This window comes from Limulus polyphemus, unplaced genomic scaffold (assembly GCF_000517525.1).
Source record: "Limulus polyphemus unplaced genomic scaffold, Limulus_polyphemus-2.1.2 Scaffold1207, whole genome shotgun sequence".
NCBI lineage: Eukaryota > Metazoa > Arthropoda > Merostomata > Xiphosura > Limulidae > Limulus > Limulus polyphemus.
Window position 1 is genome coordinate 241,148 of NW_013666817.1, and position 25,718 is coordinate 266,865.

The 25,718-nt window shown below is 34.4% G+C and overlaps 1 protein-coding gene across 1 annotated transcript in view; it reads right to left on the reverse strand.

The window, feature by feature from the left end:
• LOC106462612 (serine/threonine-protein phosphatase 4 regulatory subunit 1-like) overlaps window positions 1-25,718 on the reverse strand; it is a 205,933-nt gene that overhangs the window by 152,811 nt on the left and 27,404 nt on the right. The window contains 1 exon segment of the mRNA XM_022389932.1: window positions 12,199-12,367. Within this exon segment, the coding sequence (XP_022245640.1) occupies window positions 12,199-12,367 (169 nt within the window).

Sequence of the window (25,718 nt, forward strand, 5' to 3'; positions counted from 1 at the left end):
AAACACAGTATCAAGTTATACTTAAAAAGTGATAAATTTCACTCTTTTTGATGGTTCTTAGTGATACTTGTGAAACTAAATCTCACGAATCTCTCTTAGATCACGTGAAAAGGAGTGAAACGATTTTTTATTCTTTCTCCAGTAGTCGAAATTAAGTTTATTGTATTAAAATTACATTTTGTAAACCCAAGCAGTTAAGCAGAAGAACATTTTATCAGATTATCTTCTAACTATTTATACTTAATGTAAATACATAAGCTTGTTTCCTACTTTTTATTGCATAAAAGTATAAGTAAACATATTAATTTGTTGCTTCTTGAAACTACTGATGTTGGTGATGTTCTCTTAGTGCTATAAGCCTTCAGACTTAAACTGAGTCACTTATTAGCGAAAACAAAGAAGAATTTGTTATAATATATCCAACCATACTACATCTGCCGCATCTATTACCGACGAGGCCTTTCACGCAATACCTGGACCAGCTGAAATACGTCAAACATAGCAGTAGTCTAAGCGATAATTTTATCATCAATTTTCACATATATAAATTAAAATTAGTGTAGTATAAAGAATAGTAAAAACGCATGACTGAAACAATGAGCTTTTGTATGAGATGTTTATTTTGTATTAGGTATTTTTCAAATAACTACAAACTTATTGGTCGTTCTTACTTGTGTATTTATTTTATTGAATCTTTGAAGTGGTAAAGATTGATTATTTGTTTAACATAAGTAGTTATTGCTTTGTGCATGGTTGACTCTAATCATGATCATTTTTATACCCATTCATTTAACGATTGAGGTAGTAATCTCGCTATTACTTTTAGAAATATTTTCATCTATTTCCTGAGCAACTGATGTTTTTTCATTTATTTGATCAGGTAAGTAATGCAGTTTGCCTTTAATAGTTTTTTGACGTCAAATGCTGATTAGTGTTAGTTACTGGATATGAAGCTCACAAAGTCAATTCCGAAGTTTAACTTCTCGTAATACCAAATCTCAAACTTTATCATAGTAATTTAAAAAGTAGAACTAATGTTACATAAAAAATAAGTTTTCAAATTATCATACGAAGAAAGGGGGAGAGTTTGTTGAATTTCGCGCAAAGCTACTCTTAAGACTATCTGCGCTAGCCGTCCCTTATTTTGAGGGGATAGAAAGCAGCTTGTCAACACCACCCACCACCAATACTTGGACTGTTTTTTATTGACGAATAATGGAAGGGACCGTCACATTATAACGCTTCCCGCGGCTCAAGATGTGAGATTGTTCGGTGGCGGGTTTCGATCCCGCATCACGCAGATTGCGAGTCAAGCGCCCTGACAGTCAGACTATACAAGGCCTCTGAGAAAGACAGCCAAAATAACCCAACAGTTTTGAAAAAAAATACTTGGAAATGTAGAGTAACATCGTTAAATAAATTAACATTTCTACGACTTGGTTTTTAACCATTAAAAAGTTGTATATGCGAGATGTGGTGCTACGATAAAGATTTTTTAGCACCTATACAAATGTTAAATACGTTATAATAAAACGATTCTGGAGCCTCAAAGATCCATTACAGTTCATGTTGCCACATCCGATCATGCTTCACCTGACAACCGTGCAGTGTAGTTTCCATTGTAAAAAAGACTCTGTCGTAAAGCTGCCATGTCCGCAGCACACCATTCTTCCCTGTCTACTTTCCATAGTCCATCTAGTGAGCAAGAACGACGGTTTCCCAACGGTTCTTTCAACAGTCTGATCACACAGTTCAATAAGCGCTGTGTTCAGCGACTTGACATATATGCTTTTGTGCGGAATAGCATGAATACCATTTCATTCTCCAGCTGCCTGGGTTATTCGACGACTGATATGTCGAAGAAGCAACTTTTGCGCGTGTTATTTGTCACACTTTTCCAGGCGGAGATTCTTCAGTAACTACGTTGCTTGCGGTACGCGTACGGCTTTAGCCACCGATCTTTGTGTTCGTGGATTCTCACCTGTTAAAGACGCGATACTTTTTTGATCACTCTTGTTACAGTTCTCTTTCTGGATATTCCTGACGCCCCAAGTTAATCCGTATTCCTTTGTTTTCCAACGTCATTAGGTACGAGGGATACGCATTTTGGAAGATCTAAATTCCTGATCTTAACACATCTTTAATGATCTGAGTGTATGACTAGTTCAGGTGGAGAAGGGACGTCAGATGTTCTTCTCCAAAAAAGATTAATTTTCGATAACATCACACTACTTACTAAATGCCAAGCAATGTCAAAGTGTAGTTCTGATTCATTCAGTTACCTTGTATCGACTGTAGTTATCAAGTGATTTGCTGATTTTCATATTGAAAATATTTTAATATAACGTACTGTATGTTTCGTTTCCAGGGAATTCCGACCTTTCAAGTGCAACGCCAATACGGATGCCTTATGAAAGGACAGATATGTCAAAGTCCTCTCAAAAGAAGAAAGAAATCTGCGTAGCAACACTGTTCAACAACAAAGAATAAAGAAACCACCGTTTAGAAAACTTGCAAAAATATGAGGGTAAAAACTAAGGAATATATTCATATTTCATGTTCTTTTGATTGAAAGTTAATTCAAAGTTATCATTTCCAATTAAGTTGATTGTTTTATTATTGTTTATTTGTAATTAAGCACAAAGCTACACAATGGGCTATCTGTGCTCTGCCCACCACGGGTATCAAAACCCGGTTTCTAGTGTTGTAAGTCCACAGACATACTGCTGTACCACTGGGAGCATATACACAGATAGATTGATTGATATCACTCACGCAGATAATACACATTAATTTATATAAATGTGTATACTAATAATCCATCTGGCATATATACTTAATAGAGAGATGTTAAGCATGACAGTTCAAAGAATAAGCGTACTCCGTTACTTTGTTTTTGTAGAAAGACAGCAATTATAATTTTTAAATGTTAATTTCTCACACTGGAATATTGTCTTATCCATTCTAAAATGTTAAATATATATATACAAATAAAACGATTCCAGAGTTCTAATTTAAAAACTTTATTCGCTAAGATCTGGAATAATTAAATACGTAGATAAAATAATTATTAAAACGATGACGTTTCATCTAGAATCATGTGGTACACCGATATTACCACAGATAGATACTTCTTAAATGGAAGAAAATCACATGATAAGGTAAACATGCACAACAATTTTAAACAAATATTTATTCCTGGACAGTTATTTAACCTAGATTTATAATTCCGAGTACGTGTTGATTCCTTCCTTTTATTTACATCTAGCTCTATGATACAAACAATTACATCTTCACTGGAGAAGCCATGAGAAGTTTTACTTGTGTGTTCGATATTTAATTATGTTCCCGCTTCCCCTATGAAAATTCTTCACAACCATTCTGTCTTATTATATCTGAGATGATTAAGTGCATTCATTATGTTCAACTTAGATTGAGATAGTTAACTTGATTGTATTTAGTTCTGTTATTTTATTGAGTCCCAACTACATAAGCGTCTTCAACTACCCAGTAAGAACAATTTCGCAAGTTCTATTCAGTGAAATGTATATGTTTCATCTCAAGTAATTCATTTATCAAACTAAATACTTTGGTTCAAAGGCATATAAACTTTCATATTGTGTAATATGTTCAACCATTATACTTACGTTCCTGAAATGATTTCATTCATTCTAAAGTTTTCATGTTCTTTATCTACTGTAATTTAATGGATAAACAACTTTCTTTACAACCACCTTGTAAATGTGTTTAAATATCTTATCAACTTACTATGGTAATTACAACTATAAACTTAACATACAGTTGCTTCAGAAATATCCTTTAAAACGATATTATTAATTGTTTTACGGTTTTCATTATTACAAACATCATCTCAGCTAGCCCGTCATCAAACCATGCTCCCTCTTTCAGCCGTGAGGACGTTATAAAGTGATGATCAATCCTATATCCGTTGGCGGTGGATGATATTGACGAACTGCCTTCCCTTTAATCTGGCACTTCAAAATTAGGGACGGCTGGCGCAAATAGCTGAGTAGCTTTTCGCGAAATTCAAAAACAAACAAATTCCTATAACAGCAACGTTTGGATACAAGATCAACAATATTATTAAAATATATAAACAATACGTGAGACCAGTAATTGAATATGCATACCCCACACGGACAAACGTTGCAAAAACACGTCTCTAGAAACCACAAACTATTCAAAATACACTACAAACTACAGCATTTAGAGTATCGAGACAAACAAATCCTACATTTTTGCACAAATGTGTTAACATATTACCAATTGAAGACAAAGTCGTAGATTGCTCGTCCCGCTACTTTGATAAAAATGTATATAAAAATGATGTATTAACTAAATAGATTAGTTAGATACAATACATGATGATGATGATGATAGAGTTAAGTATCTCTCCCTGCTAAATTTCTGTTTTAAGAACAAAACCACGTACACTAGACAGTAAAAGTAGCACTTAGATTTAGATACCACCTGTGTATTTGAAAGGTTATTTATGTCAAATACTCGTTGGCAGATTTATCTTGTGAAGAAGTGATGTTTTACTTCGGAACTGTATGTTAACATACACGACCGAATGAAGCGAAATAGTAGAGTATGAACCGTTTGTGAGTGTATATGATCAAATAAAGAGAAGAATAAAATAGCACTAAATGCTACTAGAATACTATTCAAGGACATGGCCCTGAAAAGGTGAATATAAATCCATGTTTATAAAATGTGACGTGTTAATATAAACCTGGTGCACGAATACTATTAGTAGCATTTCACAGATTTTAATAGTAAAGGAGGGAGGAAGAGGTCCAATGAGAAATTGACCCCCCCCCCCGCAACGACTAAAAAGCAATTCATACAACAGCAACAGTGTTGGATGGAAGAAGGAGTCAAAAAGGGTCTGTCTCTCCCAGATACACTATCGGATCTAAAAATCGACAAAGATACGATACGAATAACAATGTGTGCAGAAAGATATGTTGTTCAAAAGTGTTATAACCATCAAGTTGAAATAGGCGTTCCCTCCATAACAAGTGTTACACGCAGTTTCTTAAAAGCACAAGTGTTTAACAACATTACTATGACAATTCCGACCATCTTAAAACAGTTATTTGAATTATTTAGGTTTGGTTTTTTTGCATAATTTCGCGCAAAGCTAGCAAATTATCTGTGCTAGCCGTCCCTAATTTAGCAGTGTAACACTAGAGGGAAGGCAGCTAGTCATCACCCCCACAGCTAACTCTTGGGCTACTCTTTTACAAACGAATAGTGGGATTGACCGTCACATTACAACGCCCCACGGATTCGAACCCGCGACCCTTCTTTTGCGAGTCAAGCGCCCAAACCACCTGGCTATGCCAGGCCAGTATTATTTAGAATTAGCTTACTAACTGTTTAATAATATTACTGTTAAAGTTGTATAGATCATCTTACCATAAATGTTTTATAAACGTATATCTTATACACTAACTCTTAATGTTAACTCTTTCAAAAGTAGTCAAATAAATTTTTGAATAATATTATTTTAGACCATAACAATTATACAACACAGTAGCCGTGATAATTACAGTTGTTTCAACACGTGACTGTTCCACGGTTGGTGAAACGGTTAGGCCAGATACCCCAAGGTTCGGTTACAGCCGTCCTTAATTTTGAACTAATGACCAAAAGGAAAGCATCCAGCTATTACCGCCCGCTGTTACACAAATACTTTGTACAGGTCTTTGAATCAAGTAATGGGATAGATTAATTGTCACTTTTATAATGAACCCATGATTGAAAGTGTGAATTCTGGTCTGCGACATCATGTCTCGAGTTTCGACCCTTTTATCCACAGCCCTTAACTGTCCCAAGAACACACATTTCTCAACACACAATCGTTTTAACAGTATTTCTATTATATCTACAAGTACTCTAATACAAAGAGGTTTCACGAACGTAACTATAACTTCTTAAAAGTTGACTTACATTCATACACACACACACACACACACAAACAAAAAAAAAAGTTACTCCATAGAACTTATTAATCTTTTTTATTCTGTCCAATATTCCGCCAGGTAGCTTCATCAGGAACAAAATATACAAACTCTGCTATATAGATTGTATCCCTAATAAAGCCGTCAGGCCAAATACTTGCCAGTAATAAATAAAGTCGCTGAAGAAGTGTTTTTTTTTCTTTCTTTTTTGTAATGTGTATGTTGAAAAATGAACCCATAACGTCAGTTAGTAGTTTTTCTTTTTTTATGAAAGCAACTTCATTTATTTCAACATTATTAAAATACCAAATACAATCAATTTCTTCGTACGTGTTTCAATAATACAAGTAAGATATTTAAAACGGTCACGAAGCATACGCGATACAACTATCTGGCGCATTGTGATTAAATATAGACAGAAATGTAGTTGATTCTTCTTGTTGTTGGTGAACATTTACCTATAACTGCTTTTCATAATAATTATAATCAAGTTCACAGAAGTGCTACAAAAATACAATTTTAATAATTATAGTGATTATCTTAATACAAAATATTTAGTGACTTCTCCCATAATCAACTCCTTAAAAAATCTAATAGTTAAACAATATTATTGGGATATTCGCAGTGATAATCTTAATACAATATATTTAGTGACTTCTTCCATAATCAATTCCTTAAAAATCTAATAATTAAACAATATTATAAGGATATTCGTAGTGATTATTTTAATTTAAAACTGCTTTGTTAAAAGTTCGATACACAAGACAATATTAAATAAACAAAAACTGTTTCAACAATATAACTGTGGTAGCTACAAGAATTAACACAATTTTGTTTCAAAAACGTTATTCGTATTTACCCTAACCGTTTTAACGGCTTTATGAATCTTGCAACAATCCCAAAATTTTACACAAAAGAACCGTCTCTAATAAATCAATTTAAAATTAATGTTCCTCTGTATGTTACTATGACAGTTACAGCATTAAGATAAGGGTTGGTTTGAATTTCGTGCAAAGCTATACGAGGGCTATTTGCGCTATCCGTCCATAATTTAGCAGTGAAAGACTAGAAGGAAGGCAGCTAGTCATCACCACCAACTCTTGGGCTACTCTTTTACCAACAAAAAGGGGATTGACCGTCACATTATAACGCCCCCACGGCTGAAAGGGCAAGCATGTTTGGTGGAGCAGAGGTTCGAACCCACGACCCTAAGATTGCGAGTCAAATGCTCTAACCACCTGGACATGCCGGGCCGATAAGGGTATGTATCCGAGTCAAAAATTACTATACTGTTCTTAGCTATTTGCCTCCCAGTGGCTCAGCGAAAAGTCCGCGGGCTCACTCCGCTAAAAACCAGGTTTAGATACTCGTGGCGGGCACAGCACAGACAGCCCAATTTGTATATTTGTGCTTACAACAAACAAACAAAATCTTAACTATTTCTACAATACTACTATGCACCCTACTTCAAGACCGATCCTTTTACGATATGCTATAATAATTAATAGTCATTATAACAATGTTTCTTTGTTTTTAAGTTAAAGAACTGTTTCATCAGTATTAATGTATAATAAGCTATAATTTTAAAATAAATACTTCAAACATGATTTATATACGTAATAATAATTCATCGTTTCGGCAATGGTACTATGATAGTTTCGAATTTCAATTTAGCAAACAGTTGTTTCAATAACTTTCTTCATAATAAATTCATCAATCTTAATATCACCGTTACAGAACAATATTTTTAACTAACAACTATTTCATTTCCATTTATATTGATTAGCTTCTTTAATTTCAACGGTTTGAACAATATTTTTAACTCACACTTTACTTAAATATTGGTTCAATACGGCTTTTCATAAACAATTTCTGAGCATTATACTGTTTCAAAAATATTATTATTTAATAACGATATCAACAACAATGGTACAAAGTCGTATCGAGATCAAATAATATTTGGCACAAACAGTATGTTAAGAATTTATGGTGTAAAATGATTACTATTACAGTTGCAAACTAACAGATGACAACAAACGCTATCAAACTGACGATTATTTTCTGGAAGGCCCCCTAGTGGCACAGCGGCATGTCTGCGGACTTACAACGATAGAAACCGGGTTTTGATACCCGTGTGGGCAGAGCACAGACAGCCCACTGCGTGGCTTTGTGCTTAACTACAAACAAACAAATTTTCTGGAAGAAAAAAAAGATCGTTTCTCTCCTCTCTCAAACTCAAAGGCAATGTATGCTTGTTACATTGAAATCGTTAACTCCTTTGAGAAATGTTACCACCAAGACTGAGAAAGTCAAAACCTTTAAACGTGTGAAAGAATCTAAATAAAAACCAAAAATGTTGGTAACTGTAATGAAAAACGAACACAGTCACATTTCGAGAAGTAAACTGGAAAACAGATGTTTCTTAAAAGGTTCAGATCAAGACTTTAAAAAAAAAATAACCTTTCTAAAAATGACGGGGAAACTACTGTGGTTTCCAAGTTTTGCACACACTACGGGCGAACTACAAGATTTACGTTGTAAATGTATTTCTTAAATTGCGTATAAGGCTACTCTTGTAAAACTGCTTTCTAATGGTAACATCAAGAATACCAGTGTTTAAATTTTATCACTTTTATCCTTCACACAGAACTGTAAAAATCAGAAAATTGTTCTTTTCAATAAGATTTTTATGTCAAGATTTTCCACTTCAACTTCGCATTCGGAAGGATGGGCTAAAGGTCAACATTAGTTATAGTTAATTCTTCTTACAATTACTATATTAATTATACGTTAGAATGGTATATTTAATTAGCTATACCGATGGCCATGTCGATTTTTAGTTTCGCTTTAACTACACGGCTTATCCTCATTAGAAGTTAATATTAATACGTTAACACTATATACAGATATATCATGTAATTATTCCACTTAAAACAAAATCATCTGTTCATCACTACCCATAGTTAAGGTGAAATCCTCTATTTTTCTTTCATCAACCGTCACTGTTAGTCGATATTACTTTTATTTTTTAGGATTTATGTGCTAAGAAATTTTTCGTTTATTTATTTGTTTTTAAGATATGTTTTGGAAACAGTTATATAATCTTATTGACCATACGCTTGGTTATCCCAGTCATTTCGTCACTGATGTTCTAAAATTACTATAAACATAAAAAGTCATAAAATGATGCGATTTTAAAGAATCTAAACATCATAAATATTTCCATCCACCTGTTGTTTGATGAGCACACAGTTTCTCATTATTAAAAAATTAGACTTTATTTTTATTCCGACACAATTAGCACATGATTTAAAAGTTTTATGAGGATTCCTTCTATCACCCGACATTACAAACTTTTAAACTATACGTACAAGACATGCTTATGGATATAAAATGATATAAAACACCCTCCAAAGTTGTTATTTTTCCAATGTATGCGTAACATAACAAGTGTATTCTAGTAATCAAAACATTATGGTGAGTTTATGAAACATCAAAAGTGGACAGTCTTAATGAAGTCGCAGTAGTTAGTAGACTATCGGGTGGTTTATTCACCCTGTGTAGATGCCAACCCGATCAGAATGACATACCAAGTACGTGACACGTACATCTTGTCACTACATCAGTGTTTCACAAGACCAACTGACACGAGCATACATAGTTGTCAAATAACTTGAAAAAAAAATACAACTCAAAAAGTGAATTTCGACTTACCGTGCAGAATCCTGGGTATAGAAATAGTAGTGGTATCCACTTAACAGAAAATTATACGAACGTACGCACTAAACTTTCGGAACAAAAAATAAAAAAAAATCCGTACAACCGTCACGAATAGAAAACGACCGAAAAAAGCTACCACACCTTACAGAAACCACCCCACCCCTATATGCAATAATGGTAGTGTCCTTACGCCAATCAATGGTTTTCCTCTGAAGCTACGGTGGGGTAAGGTCAATAAACCCCTAGCCGCACGTAAAATCTCTGACTGAGTAGGCCAGGGGTGAGGGCCAGGTTCTGAGAGCAGATGGTGAACTGTAGCAGCAAAAAGAACGTACCCTGAACGTATATATTGACAGAAAGAAAGCATTTTACCATGGCTTACAGGACCAGTGAAGGGAGAATGTTATGAGCACAGGCTATTAATAATAAGGTAAATCAACTTACAAGAGCGTTACCATGATATACACGGTAAAAGTTATTCACAGCATTATACTGTCCATAATCTGGTTTATTTAACATCCACATAAATTTCCATTCTATATATGATGAATAACTCTTCACATACGTTAGCATATCTTTTAACAGTCGTTAATGGTTTTCAATATCAGTTCTTACGTGTGACTGTTAGGAAATCGTGAATTTTCGAAGCTAAATATCTCTCTAGATAAAACAAAAAGAAAGAAAAAAGAGCGGCCACGTGAGATATAAGAAATATTCAGAACTCTCTCTCTTCATTTTAATGAAATTATATATAAAAAAACTAGTTGCAATTGTTCGCAATATTTCAATATTATAAACATTAATTTCGTACATCTTTTTTGGTAACTTGTGTAAAGCCTGATTCGACACACATTCCGGTGAAAATTATCAACAAGAAAGTTCATAAAAGGATTACAACTTAGTGTAAGGTAACATGCATGATAATCGTCGATGATAGCTTCAGCCGAATGCTTCTGTTTTCTGAAACAGTCTTCTTTTATTCCAACATCTAGAAGTTTTACACAGAGATAGGATGTAATTTATACTTTGTTATTTAGACTATAAATGCGTTAAAATTTTATCTTTCCGTGAACTTTATATGATATAATCATATATTAAAATCAATTATCATTTGATTTACTAGTAGTTCACGAAAAATCGCCCATAAACAATACATATTTTCATTTAAGAAATTGAAAGAATATCTAAATACGGAGTATTTTATCCTAGAATATATGTATTTTAAAACGAACAAGATATTTTCTTTCGGACTTTTTTTGTCAGTAAAATAATCCTGTATAGAAAACGTTTTTTTGGTATCCACTACTGATGCGACCTGTAGAATATTGGACTAGAATGCTATCATCACATGAGTAAGCAAGTGCTACATCATTTCTTTAACTTTTATGACGTATGCATATATATATATTAATAGTCCAGGTGAGATACATTAAAAGACTATTCAGTAAATTGGTTCTATGTCTGTTAATCTGCACCTTTTTCTTTAGGTTTTACTGATATAGCTATATTATTATTGTATATTAGCAACACAACATGGTATTTTAATTTTCAGTGCCATTATTTTTTAAATAAGCTAGTGAACACCTATTATTTTTAATTATCTATTTTCCTCTAATTTGTAATAGATTATGACTAATTAATGTATACACTAAAGTATAGTGATAACAGAATGCCGTATCTATGAAACTTTTGGTCTCACTTTCTATTCTTAAGATGTTTTAATTTATGTGCATGAGCACTTTAATACATTCTATATTTATAATTGTTTATTATTGCATTAACTTTTGATGCACAAGATTATCAATTAGTATTTTTTACCTTTTCAATAACTGGCAAATGCTCCTCCCATTAAGGTCACAGGTGCAAAGATTAAGACAAAGATTTGTTACTTCAAAGTTTTATGAATAACATTTTTTTTTCATTTTGCTCAGAACACAGATTTCTAATATCAAGTGCAATTTTGCAAATCATCTGAAGGAGAACCATTTAAATCAATGCCCAATATTATTGTCAACTCTTTGGAATGCATATTTATCATTAAGACCAAGGCACATAAGTGCATGTATACATTTGCTGAATGTGTAATAGACACGCAAATGAATAGTCCAATATTTCTGTTAGTTTTGACTCAATAGTGAAATAAAATGCAAATTTTCCATGTGCATATGTTAGTTGAATATTTTATTTGCCTCTTACAGTTGTGTTCTGCTTCTTGTTTTCTTTTTTTTAACGTTCAATTTTCTCAGGAAAATCCAAGCAATATTTTTTAACATTACACGAGTATCATTTGGTTTAAAACTGAAACTCTTTTGCTAACTTATTTATTTTTGTTAAAAATAAATAACAGCTTTTATTTATCACTATTTATTTTAAATTTTTACTGGTTAAAACTGCTTTTTGTAACCAGTTTTTCTGTCAACAGTAATCAAAGTTTTCTGAGTTACTACAAAGATCAAGCATGTTTATTCAAATACTACAAAAATCAAACCTGTTGAATATGATATCGCTGCTAGCATACTTCTCCAGTTTAGCGACAGGGGGCAGTAGCTCGTCAGGGTTGAGAGTATGCTCTTCAGTCCCGTAGTCGCCCACTTCTTCCTTTTCTTCTTCCTGTTTTACCGTCATATCGGCGCCGCCCTCGAATGTCCCATGCCCACCTGAAAATAGCCGCACGATAAGCATGCTCAAGTTAGTGGTTAGTGTCATATGTATACAACACCGAATCATTACATACATTTAATTTCTACCGTAATAGAAAAAGTGATTAAAAAAAAACAATATTCTTCATTCTCGTTATAGGTCTTAGTCTCTCACTCTCGGATATAGACTCTTCGTATCTGTTTGTATCAGATATGTTCAACAAAAGGTCCAAAAATAATATAAACGATCCGGTAAATACAATAAATATTTCAAACAATGTGCATGTTTACATAGTATGTTTTATCTAATATGTGCGACTTATGTGTAACATACTTACAACACTCAAACTAAGCGCTGTGTTATTTATTGTTTTGATTGTTATAAAGTATATTATCTTTTAACTCTGACCCCCTTTCAAGTCTAACACTGTTTCTAATTATAGCCTTAGATAGGCCTAAATAAAATGTTTTTAATTGTGTACCAGTTTAACGTTGAATATTATTTATGATTTTAAATGTTTCTAATGTTGAGCAATTTAATTCTTTGATTATCACCACCTTAAATTCAGAACTTGGCAATCATAAAAAACAACTTTATAAAAATTAATACAATATATTGATAATATTAAAATCAAATAAGTACAAGCTATTAATAATGCAGCGCTACCTAAAAATTAAAATGGCAAACACATAAATATCCTGAGAATATATAATAATAATAATAACGAAATAAATAAGCAAAACATATCTGTTTTGGAATATCTAGATACAGAATTCATATTTTATATTATAAAGTCTTAGTACTTTGCACTGGTAGCTTAATACACGTACTTAAGACTAATCTAAATCTCCTAGGCTCCCCGAGCATCTTGAGATATACTTGGGTTTACGGCCAAAAATGTTGTTAACTGATGAAACAATGCACCCTAATTTTTATAAGAAAGAACAAAATAAAAGTATATTTAATTAACTATACTTGTTACCAGTTTGATTTTTAGTTTCGGAAGTTAATATTAATTTTACTTGTTATATCCTAGTTTGAACTTGATTTAAATATTAAGTTTCTAGGGTATATCTGATTATTTATGTTTATGCCAAATGTACTATGACTGTCGCCATCCCTAATTTTGAACTGTTAAACAGAGGGAATCCAACTGGAAAGCCGGCACCGAACATTCTCGCCTTATAAGCAGTGGGGGTTTTGGAATGTGATAGTTAATCCTACTATTCTTTGGTAAAACATTAGTCGAAGAGTTGTTTTATTTTATACAATATTGTATTCGTTAATGTGTACGTTATTTTTAAAATGTTTTATTTATGAACGGTATAGTTAGCCGACTTTGATTAAAAGTTTTAAATAATATGTATTGCACCACACAAAGCTAATAAGTACATCTAGATTTACACATCGCACAAGAGTGTAAAGTCCCGCCAAAAGCTGTTCCTCGTAAAAACAAAAGAAACAAGAGATGGCGTGGTTTGGTTTAATTATTAGCCCTACAACCACTCTGCCACTTTTAGTTATGTCTAGCTGTTTTCTCACAGTAATATGTATTGGTTCTATTACGATACTTGGCATTTCATGAATTGTCACACGTGATTAAGGCAACTCTTCCCACAGTAGACAGGTTCAAAGGCAGATATATGGATCGAAATATAATACATACACAACTCGTGTGTTAAACATATGTGTGTGTGTATATAAGTGACTGAGACAATGTGTCTATATGTAATACAGTTACATATTACAAACAAAAACCGTCATTTCTGAGGATGAGCTTCACGGTGTAATAGTGAGTCACTTCTGTTCTAGGTTGTACTAAAAACTCTTCTTTAAGTGAGTCACACACGTGTCTGATATACGAGACGATGATACATTCCGATGTGTAGTCTTTGTTAACACAGTTTAAAGATGCGTGTATCTGAAGACTCGGTCTGAAAAGGAACATCATTTCTGGCACACACATCTATTGGCAGATGACTCAATTTGTACCTTCTCATGATACATTTCGTCGAGGAGTTCTGTTACACGAATTCGGTGTTTTATTCACTCTCACGCAGTATCACTGATTTAAAAAGACCAATTAGTCTATAATGAACGCTATAAGTCTTGTATGTAAAGATGACTGCAGGTACGAATCCGAATATTTGCATTATTTCTCTAAGATATACACGAGAACAACATTTCTTTTTCTCTTGTCACGGTAGGTTTAGGACTATACCAGAACGACATTGTATTTTCTTTTTCTCTTGTCACGGTAGATTTAGGACTATACCAAAACGACATTGTATTTTCTTTTTCTCTTGTCAGGGTAGATTTAGGACAATACCAGAACGACATTGTATTTTCTTTTTCTCTTGTCAGGGTAGATTTAGGACTATACCAGAACGACATTTTATTTTCTTTTTCTCTTGTCAGGGTAGGTTTAGGACTATACCAGAACGACATTGTATTTTCTTTTTCTCTTGGCACGGTAGATTTAGGACTATACCAGAACGACACTGTATTTTCTTTTTCTTTTGTCACGGTAGGTTTAGGACAAAACCAGAACGACACCGTATTTTCTTTTGTCACGGTAGGTTTAGGACGTAATTAGATTTGTCTACTAAAGTGCCTCCACGAAAACACAAGTAGTACTACTGATAAAATATTACGTTTTTATATACTTATCATAAAAGTCATTACTTGAACGTGTTAGAAGTTTATCACATATTCCGCGACCTTTAAAAGACAAACAAAAGAGAATCCGTGTTCATGCTGAGAACACTGACATCAAGATAGTATAATATCTCTCTAAACTATGGTTTCAATGTATTTTATTGCTCGGTGGTAAGTTCTGCCCTACACACTTATTACAGCTTTCCTCTAAAAGCGCAAGCCAGTAAAGAATACAAACAATGACCAGATACATCTAGTTGATAATGAAATTGAAGATATACATAACAATTTCACAATTCATACGAAACTAATTTCATACTCAAGATATGTTTATAACGTAAAACTGTAAAATGTTCTGTCTTCGCTGTGGCCATGAAGGAGTTGAACCCCGCATTTTAGCTTTATAAGCCCCCAAGCTTACTGCTAACTCACCGGGGCTTCATACACAAAACAAGTAAAATAAAAATGTATAATTACTGAAGGAGTTAGATTTGGAGGTTTAATACGCATAAGCAATCGTGACGTAATAATTTTTCTCGCGGAACAAGTAAGCAGCCATTTTTTTTAAATATTTTATGGATTATTTTCTCGAAAGCTCAATTTGTTCATTAGCATCCGGATCTCACCAACCTTTAGTCTTTAAATGTTATAGGTGAAATTATTAGTGTAGAGCCAACAAAAGCTAAAATATCACAACAATCTTTATAATACAGTAGATAGAAGTGTAGCGGTAAAAGAAAAATGTTGAAATGAGAACACATTGTTCAAAATCAAACACAAAGGTGTTTGGGCTTAGTTAACTTATGCAGGCGTTTTTATTGACTGAGACGATTCGTTTTCAAAAATATTTGTAAATTTCAAGTATTTAGTTGACGTAACCATAAATATATTCATATACACTTATTCCAAATTCAAATTTCTACCTCAAGGGCAACTTATGCATGCGTGGGCTAAACGACCAAGTCGGAGACCCGCAGGGTTCAGGTATAGCCGTCTCTAATTTTCAACCACTGACAAAAAGGAAGGAAGCATTCATCCAGCAGCGTCCGCAACAGCTCAAGCTATTTAGTTCAACTTTTTTGAACTAAATAGCAAGATTAACTATCGTCTTCAATAACACGCCCAAAACTGAAAGTGTGAAGCGTACTAATTATCATCGCGTCTCGAACCCTGAACCCTTCGATCCGTAATCCATCACGCTAATAAGTAGGCCACGCCAACCCTTCAACAAAATAAAAAATGAAATGTTCGTTTTTAACATCTTTTGTATGCACTGATTGCTCTTTTCAACGTCATGTTTGTGATACGAATACTTGCATGTCATGCATAAAAAATTGATCTGTTGTATATTTTTTAGTTAAAATTTGTTATCTACAAGTATTTGAATAAATTAATTCAAAAACATTTTAGATCTCATTTTCTTGGTACTTATGTATAATGTTAAAATAATAGATAAAAAACACACAACGTTAAAATCAATACATTTTAACACGTCTCTCAGGAGCCAAGGGGTGTCTTTACACTACAATTTGTTGAATATTAAAGTAAGTTCAATCCGGAAACTCCCAAAAATGGTGATTTTGGAGGTATCTTTTCGAGACAAGTTTTCGTTTGTTAATTGATCATTTTTAAGTGAAAAACAGCATCCTCAAGTCTCCATACTAGCTAGTACTAAGGTCTATCTGCTGAGAATAAATTCAGTATATATCAATAAAGCCACATTTTCAGCATCATTACTTAAGCAGAAAAGATAAAAATAAGTAAATTTATACTCTATACATATCTTGTAGACGAGAACGTTCTGTTGGCAATGATTAATAAATCAATTAGGCTTAAAATAGTGTGAACGTTTTTTTAAACAGCATTAAATAACATGTCACGATCATTTCTGTTAACAAGCAATAAGTTAATTTTTATCTTAATTTACTGTCAATTCTCAACGTAAATATTTGATCAAACAAAAACTTAATAATTATCTTATACCAAAGAGACAATTTACAAGTCGTAATTAATGTTAGTCGTTAGGTGGCGCCTGTGAGGCGACAACGCGGAATGCGAAAGATCTTCATCAATAACAGAATCTAACTAGGTGTGAAAATTTATCTCAAAATATACGACATGGTAAACAGTTATGAAGAAATGAACAGCAAAGACCAGAAGCAAGCTCTGCGTGAACGGAATGCGAAGCTTACAGGAAGAAAAGTGATAACTTGTTGAAAGGTAAACGTAGAAATAGTTGAATGATAATCAGGGTTTGGGAACACGCTGTCAGTGTCACTCAGAACAGTTTCAATAAATGTACGATCACTGCTAAGGCGACATTTTTTGTTGTTGTACTTTTACAAATCCGACGACCCTATTTTAACAGTTTTTGAAAATAAAAGTACATTTGTTATATTTTTTGCCCACCTTAAAACAATTAGATCTACCGATCTTTGAACAATTATATAATAATTGTGCTTTAAAGTTTACAATTCATCCAAACTAAAGCGTCAGATGAACAATTACTAGTCCCTAAACTTCAAATCTTGTAATGTGGTGCTAATAACGTAATTTTTATTACATTTTACAACTCGAATGTCACACGAATGTGTATGAAAACACATTATACTTTATAGACCAAGATTATTCAGGAATATTTCTTATGTTATTGAGAAGATAAATACTTATTTATATATTTGTAAAATCGGAGAGTTGTCATAATTTCATGAAAAAATATGATTCGTGATAATATTCATATTTCATAATTATTTTATAAATTAGGTTGGAAATTTATGGTTTATGGTGTTATAAATGTTAAGATGTATATTTAAAACCTGATTGTGGTGTAAAAAAACTATTAAACGCATACATTACCTGAGGTTGAAACGTTATTAAAACTGAATTAATACAATAAATAATCTACAGATATTTAGTATTTTCCAAATTAGAGATCTAATTTTTAAATACATTAATGATAAATATATAAATCTAATATAAAAGAAATGTTTTCTTAACAGGCCCATCATGAGGCAGCGGGGGACATTTGTGTTGAAAAAAAAACTATCCAACCCGGTTTTTCTTAATTTGAACTGAACTTTTTTTGGTAATTTTTATTGGCTAAAAAGAAGGCATTTCCCGCACTAGTTTAGCATTGTGGCTGCGAAAAGTGGTTTGAAGTGGTAAGGTGGCTGAAATTGGTCAGCGCATCACGCGCTTAATGGCCAAGCACAAGAAGCATGGAATTGGAAGTCTCCAAATGACACTCAGAGGTATTCTGGAACCGCTTAGAACCACCTTGGTAGTTATTGTGCAGCAAGCCAAATACAATATTATGGTTGTAGCTGCATTCAAAGTGTTCCTGTCTGCTCATCCTACTGCTGACTATCATGATGTTTCGACTTTCCCTACCGAATCGCAGGTGAAATCGTTGGTATCTCAATTGAAAGTTAAACATAAGGTGATAGCGGAAGCATAAAAGGTTGGCAATTGTTTATCTATAAACAGATCTGGCATGGACTAGTAGTAGTAAGGTCAAATTTCGCTCGGCATTTCAGCTATAAGTGCATTTTCCATGGTCAGTAGTTCATAATTAAGGACAACTACACCTGAACATTAGGGGTTTCTAACCTCTGAATTCTCTGTCTCTAAACCAGGGAAGGTCAGGTAAGTTTACGACCTCTTCCTCCCTCCTTTACGACTGGTTTATCTTCCCATCTGTTAATATTATAGTACAGGAAAATGCTATTTCTCTTTCTACATGAAAGTCATGGCTTGTAACCCGTTCAAGAGCACAGCCCATAACCCCTTCAAAATCCATGCCCATGTATTTAATGCATTAGTATTTAAAGGCCATGAGTCTGACAGGTATAAAACCTATGCCATGAGTCTGACAGGTATAAAACTATGCCATGAGTCTGACAGGTAGAAAACTATGCCATGAGTCTGACAGGTAAGAAAACTATGCCATAAGGTGACAGGTATAAAAACTATGCCATGAGTCTGACAGGTAAGAAAACTATGCCACGAGTCTGACAGGTAAGAATAGAGGACCAACAGCAAAGAACATTATTAAAATATACACAATATACATACGCCCAATTATGGAGTATATGTGACCGGAATGGAGTAATTTAGCTCCTTCATTCATTAAAACTAAATTAAAAACAATACAAAATTCGTTACTAACAGCAATATCATCATCATCTGTTTTTCTACATCATTACATAAACATACAATCACTACCTGACAAACCCTACGTAGAGTGCTTATTTAGTTTCGGGAAAATGTCAACGAAGACGAGCTGTCACGTGACTTAGATCGGTACCACATACATGATGGAAAAGGTTCCCAAGTACTTGTCCCCAATTAACGTCTGTTATAAATATAAGAACAAGCTACCTACTGCTAGCAGTTAACTCTATCGGTAGATTAATAAACGATCAGAACAACGATGGTGTAAGTTCATCATTGGAACTGTTCGCAACTTGAAGGGCTGTATCGCAAACCGAATAAAGAGATAGCAATGACTACCATAGTTTTTATACCTGTCAGACTCATGGCATAGGTTTTATACCTGTCAGACTCCCTCCTATATTGGCAAAACCAAACGCCATTTAAATGTTAGAGCCTATGAACATATCGGAATTTCCATCAGAACGGCACCTTATATGCACGTGGGCTAATTGGCCAGGACAAGAGACCCCCCTAGGATTCAAGTATAACCGTCTTTCATTTTGTAATTCTGATCAGAGCCAGCAGCACCCACCACCGTAAGGGCATTATCCCGATCTTTGAACCGAATAACCAGGGTGTATCTCACTTTTATAATGCACCAAGAACTGAAGCGGCATCGCGTCTTAAACATGGACTCACCGATATGCAGCCCGATACAATAGCCACTAGGCCACATCCAACTTTAACAAGGATGTGACATTTTTTCTTTTCTTTGTTTCTCGAGTAATTTAGGGGGTTTAATACCCGTAAAAAAGTTTCTAATTTTAGCAACTGTTCGGAAATTACGTAGTGACGAGCTGGGCTTTATTTGTAATTATTTTGTTTTTTACTTTGTTATCGTTTGTTAACAATGATATTATTAAATCGGTTATACGTTAAAACGGCATTGCTTAAAAAACTTAACGCAACATTGTAATGTAAAATCAACTTTCAACACTTCCTGGTTTAAGATATTTATTTTTTATTTTAAGTTGTATTTTGTCACAATTTTACACATCTAATCTGTAAAGCTAAGTTTGTGTCTGTTCTCAGCTTTTAGCCTTTTGTTTCTAATAGTTCCCCCCAGTGGGACAGCGGTAAGTCTTCGGAATTGTAATGCTAAGATCAGGGGTTTGATTACCCTCGGGGGACACAGCAGAGAGTACGATGTGGTTTTGCTATAAGAAAAAACACACACACACACTGTTCCTTATACGTTTCTACATTTCTTGATTAATCAGAACCAAAACTGGCGCTGTGATACAGGATGACATGAGGAAGGACATAAGGGGGAGGAGGGATTGGACCCCCAATTGAATTTCTTATCTAATTTCGGAAAAACAACCAAATCAACACAACTTGACACAGTGATACAGGATGACATGAGGAAGGACATAAGGGGGAGGAGGGATTGGACCTCCAATCTGATTTCATATCTAATTTCGGAAAAACAACCAAATCAACACAACTTGACACAGTGATACAGGATGACATGAGGAAGGTCATTAGGTGGGTGGGGGGCATCTATAATTTCATACTGATGGAATTTTTGAAAACGTTATATCTTTCTTTTCGGTATTTGTACCTTTATTTATTTTTTATTGCACTATAAATGTTTATTTTCTTATAAGAAATATATAAGCACAATTTCTTATCCATTGTTAGAAACGAGGTTTTATTTCACCCATCCAACGGATGGGGTACTCCAGCTAGTTTGATATATTCCACCAGTCCCCTCCCCCCTTTCATACATATTTATTTCCTGTTGGGAACTTAAAAGAAACTTTCAAAGCCTGTATGTCCAGGTGGCGCGCACAGCCACTAGAAAACGTACATTTAGCCTGAAGACTACTACTTGAAACCCAAAATGCAAGTGTACTGTTTATACCACTGGATGGTACTACGAAAAATATCGTTCACTTGAAGAGATGCTGATTAGCTTTAACCTGAATGGCATTACCCTACGCGTCACATAGACTAGACAACCAGCTGAAAGACCCTTAGGTTAAGTGCTTGTTTTCAACCGGACAGCTGGATTTACTATCGTAAGTATAGCCTCTTCTGGCAACTCAAGGTACACATCGCGACTCAACTTATGGAATTTGATCCGTAGCATAGCACGCTAACCTCTAAGCCTCGCTGGACATGTTTGTTTGTAATTAAGCACAAAGCTACATAATGGGTTATTTGTGCTCTGCCCACCCCGCAGACATGCCGCTGTGCCACTGGGAGGTCATGTTACTCGTCTTTAAAGGTATTCTAGAAAACAGACTGTAAAGCTACTAAAACATACAGAAGTGACAAACAACAAGTAATTGAAACTCATTGGGGAATTTATTAATGGTACTAAGTATTATTATAGAAAATAGGAATGAAAGTGAATAGGTTGTACAGAACATAAGTATTTTGTATGTAAGCCTTTTCCTTTACACAAAGTATTACACCTTTTTTAAATTCTGCCGCACAGTTTATCATTGTATGATTGTGGAATATTGTTCAAAAATATTATTCCTCACAATTAAGCCAAGTTGTTTGTTGCCTTTTGGCTTTCTCACTCTCTCTCTTTTTTTTTTTTGTATAAGCCCATACCTCCTCAAGAATGTTTAATTTTATGCTGGTCTAGCCATGGCTGTGAATGTTCCATCGGTTGCTTTATCGTTAAGATATCGTTTCACCAGTATGTCGTATGCGTGGGATTATTTTCTTCCTGGAAGATGAATCCTTGCCCAGCGATTTGTGTTCCTGAAAGATCATACTCAGCATGTACTTGTCAGCAGTCAGGGTGCCATCAGTTTTGTGTATATCACCGACACCGTTTGCGGTTTTTGAATAGCTACATGTCTTCTGAGACCACTTCGTGTTAATTTGTATCTTACTGTCCTTAAGATAACATTAACATATGTATTTAGGCACCAAGTTTTACACTCGATTTTCACCCATCTCACAAAGAAAACACCTAGAGATACTTAAAACCACTGTTGGAGAGTTTCCGTTTTCTACCTCGACCACTTCTATTATTAACAGTGCTACAAGACTTTTATATCTAATTCTATTTTCATGTGGTATTTCATTCCCGGGTGCCATGATTGAAATCACAGTAGTACTATTCAACTTACCATGCTACACCTTGGCAGGTGTTTCGATTTTAAACTATTTGACCTTTAGCCTAAAATGAGCCCAAAGTCAAATGTAATCGAGGGTGTTCAGAAAGGTATATTTCTCTTCACCCCGCTCTAAATCATAGGATAACTTAACTAGCTAGTGATACTAACTACACTTAATAGAGTGAATGTTACTTGGTGATGATGTACTAGCTCTCTGAAAGAAAAAAAAAAAGTCGGCAAGCATAAAGCACTTCAAAACCGCAAGATGGCACCTTTAGGCAAAACGTGGGCCTTTCATTTACTTATTTCTGGAAGATAAGCACAAGAATTGGTGGAGAGGCATAGCATTAGTACTACTGCTTTCACCTTTATAAGCTTTGCAGTCTGTGGTTGGCTAGTCATAGTACTAACTAACTATCAGCACGTGACTGTACTGTAGTGCAGTTTATATATATATACAAAGACAAAAATAAATAGTCGAAAATTCAATTTCAAATGCTAGCTCGTGCATTGCTTGAGTTTCCACACATAATGCTTTTATTTAACACCAACCTAACACTAACATTTTTAAAATTTTGTTGATACCAGTGGGGGAATCCTCACTTCCAGAGCCATCTATAAATTACAAAAAGAAGAAAATAAATAAATCTCAAACTTTTTTTATATTTCTATGATTTTTTAAATATAATAACCACATCAAAATAATACATTAAAATGAATATTTAAAAAGATAAATAGGATTACTTTATTATCTACTATATACAGTAATACTGGTTTCTTGTTTATTTCAGAGAGCTCCGCACAAAGATACAAAAGGGCTGTCTGAGCAAAACCGTCCCTAATTTTGAACCGATAGAGGGAAGGCAACTATTAACAACAACATCTACCGCCAACTCTTGGGCTATTATTGTCTGAGTGTGAAACGGGATTTGACTGACACTCCTATAACGCAACCACGTCTCCTAAGGTCCGGAGCGTCTTTTTTTTTTTTTTTCTTTTTTGGCTACGAGACATTAATCATGAAACATACGAATTAAAATACCGGGTACGTAAAGAATTGGGCCACGAACGATCCGTTTGCTATTACGAGAAGTTCATTACAAAGATGTGAATTAATAACTGTCTGAAGGTTTGCATTATCCGTTTAAATGCTGCCTATAAAAAAAGAGGTATTCACACATTTGTTAACTTTAAACTCTAACATACTTAATAGAAACACCATGAAATACTGCGTTACATCCACATTAGATACAATTAATGTAAACCTCACAGCAATACCAATTATTATGAATTCATACCGATACATATACAATTTCAATTAGATGTATCTTTCAGATTGGTTAAGTTTTAGTTTATTTATTTACCCAGATATGTACGTTTTGATTTGTGATGTATAATGAATGTATCAGCCCTGAACTAATTCCTTGTTTGTACTGTAATATACAACACTTGTTTCCGTTATAGAGGGCAGTTAGAGCATAAAGAATTTCTACTTTACGGCAATCCGTCGCCGAACGTGGGGCGTTATAATGCAACTGTTATATTTGTTTGTTTTGAATTTCGCGCAAAGCTACATGAGGGCTATTTGCGATAGCCGTCCATAATTTAGCAGTGTGAGACTAGAGGGAAGGCAACTAGTAATCGCCACCCATCGCCAACTCTTGGGCTATTCTTTTACCAACGAATAGTGGGATTGACCGATACATTATAATGCCCCCACGGCTGAAAGGGCGAGCATGTTTGGTGGGACGGGGATTCGAACCCGCAGATTGCGAGTCGAGCGTCCTAACCACCTGGCCATGCCGGGCCGCAACGGTTATGAGTTGGTAAAGAGTAGCATAAGAGTTGTCAGTGGATATTGCCGGCTGGTTGCCTTTCTTGTGGTCGGCAATTCAAAATTAGGCACTGCGGGCTGCGGCTTTAGTACATCTGCTATTATTGACCAAACAAACAAACCTTTACGCCAAAATAAACTTACTATAGTAGAGTGTTTTATTATTTAGTCTAAAAGTATTAACAATATTATAAATTAAAAGGGTTTTTAAGTTGAAAAAAACAACTACAAATTTCCTTCTAGAATTTGGTCTAGTTTTTAAAATTGAGCATTAATGTTAGTGCTGCCATCTGTTGACATTGTAAATCACTTTTAAAATCATAAAGCTCTTTCAAAAAAAATGGAAGGGGAACTTTTTCGTTTATGTGCTATTTTTGTAGATTAGTTGTCCAAGACTTCCTCCATAAGTGTCACGCTAAATTAGGCAGTCGTTCCTATTTCACATTTGATCATAATGAAGACTGCCTAAATCATCGATAAAATAATTGTTATTCTAAGAATTTAGTAGTGTCATCTAGCAGGAACATCTGTAATTAAAATGTAAGGCGATATCTATTCTTAGAGAGGAGTGGTAGCAGTATTTTCAGCCTGAACGGCATCTTAAACGCGCAGGAGCTAAGCGGCCAGGTTATAGACCCAGGAGACGACGACATACAAGCCATTCACCTCCAAAAGGTAATCGGCGAATGTGTGAACACTTAACGCCACTTTTAAACTTATCTTTAAACTCTTGAAAGCAAGCAAATGATCTATAAAGAAAATAAACCAGCTAATAAACCGGATAGGTACCGTCCTATCAGCCTGACCAGCTGTATAGGCAAATTTATTGAACGTGTATTAAGTAACAGACTATCCGAAGTACAAAATGATTTCAGGAACTGATTATTTAGTTAGGTTAACTGAAACCATAGTAGAAAGCTTCAATAATAATAATAATAAAAGAATACACTGTTGCCTGTGTTCCTGATATCGAGAAAGGTGTTTCGACACTATATGGCATAATGGTTCCGTATGTCAGAAATGGAACTTCCGTGCCGTGTTATTTGGAAATGTAGACCTAATGTGGTGGGCACTTACTCAGAGTGTCTCCCTTGGAAGGGCACTTAGCCCAATATTATTCATCATGTATGATGTCAACAACATGACAATTCGCGGATGATGTGGAAATCTGGAAAAGTTCTCCCCACTCCTGAAATGTCCCCAAAATCCAAACATTTCTGCTCACAAAATCAAGTAAACCCCGGAGACATCCACCCATCCGAACTATATTTACATGGAACTCTTCCTCAAACTGCTACATCTGCAGAAATTTTAGGCAACGCACAAACTATGAGTCTGACAGGTAAGAAAACTATGTCATAAGTCTGACAGGTATAAAAGCTATGCCATGAATCTGACAGGTAAGAAAAACTATGCCATGAGTCTGACAGGTAAGAAAACCATGCCACATCTCCTCCCCATTCCTTATTGTTCTTGGCTTGTCTATCTTTACACGTGTGGAGACTGTAAGGGTGGATTTAAGATTAGTTTTTAAATCCACATCACGCATAAAAAATTTCTTCCCTACTAAAGATCTCC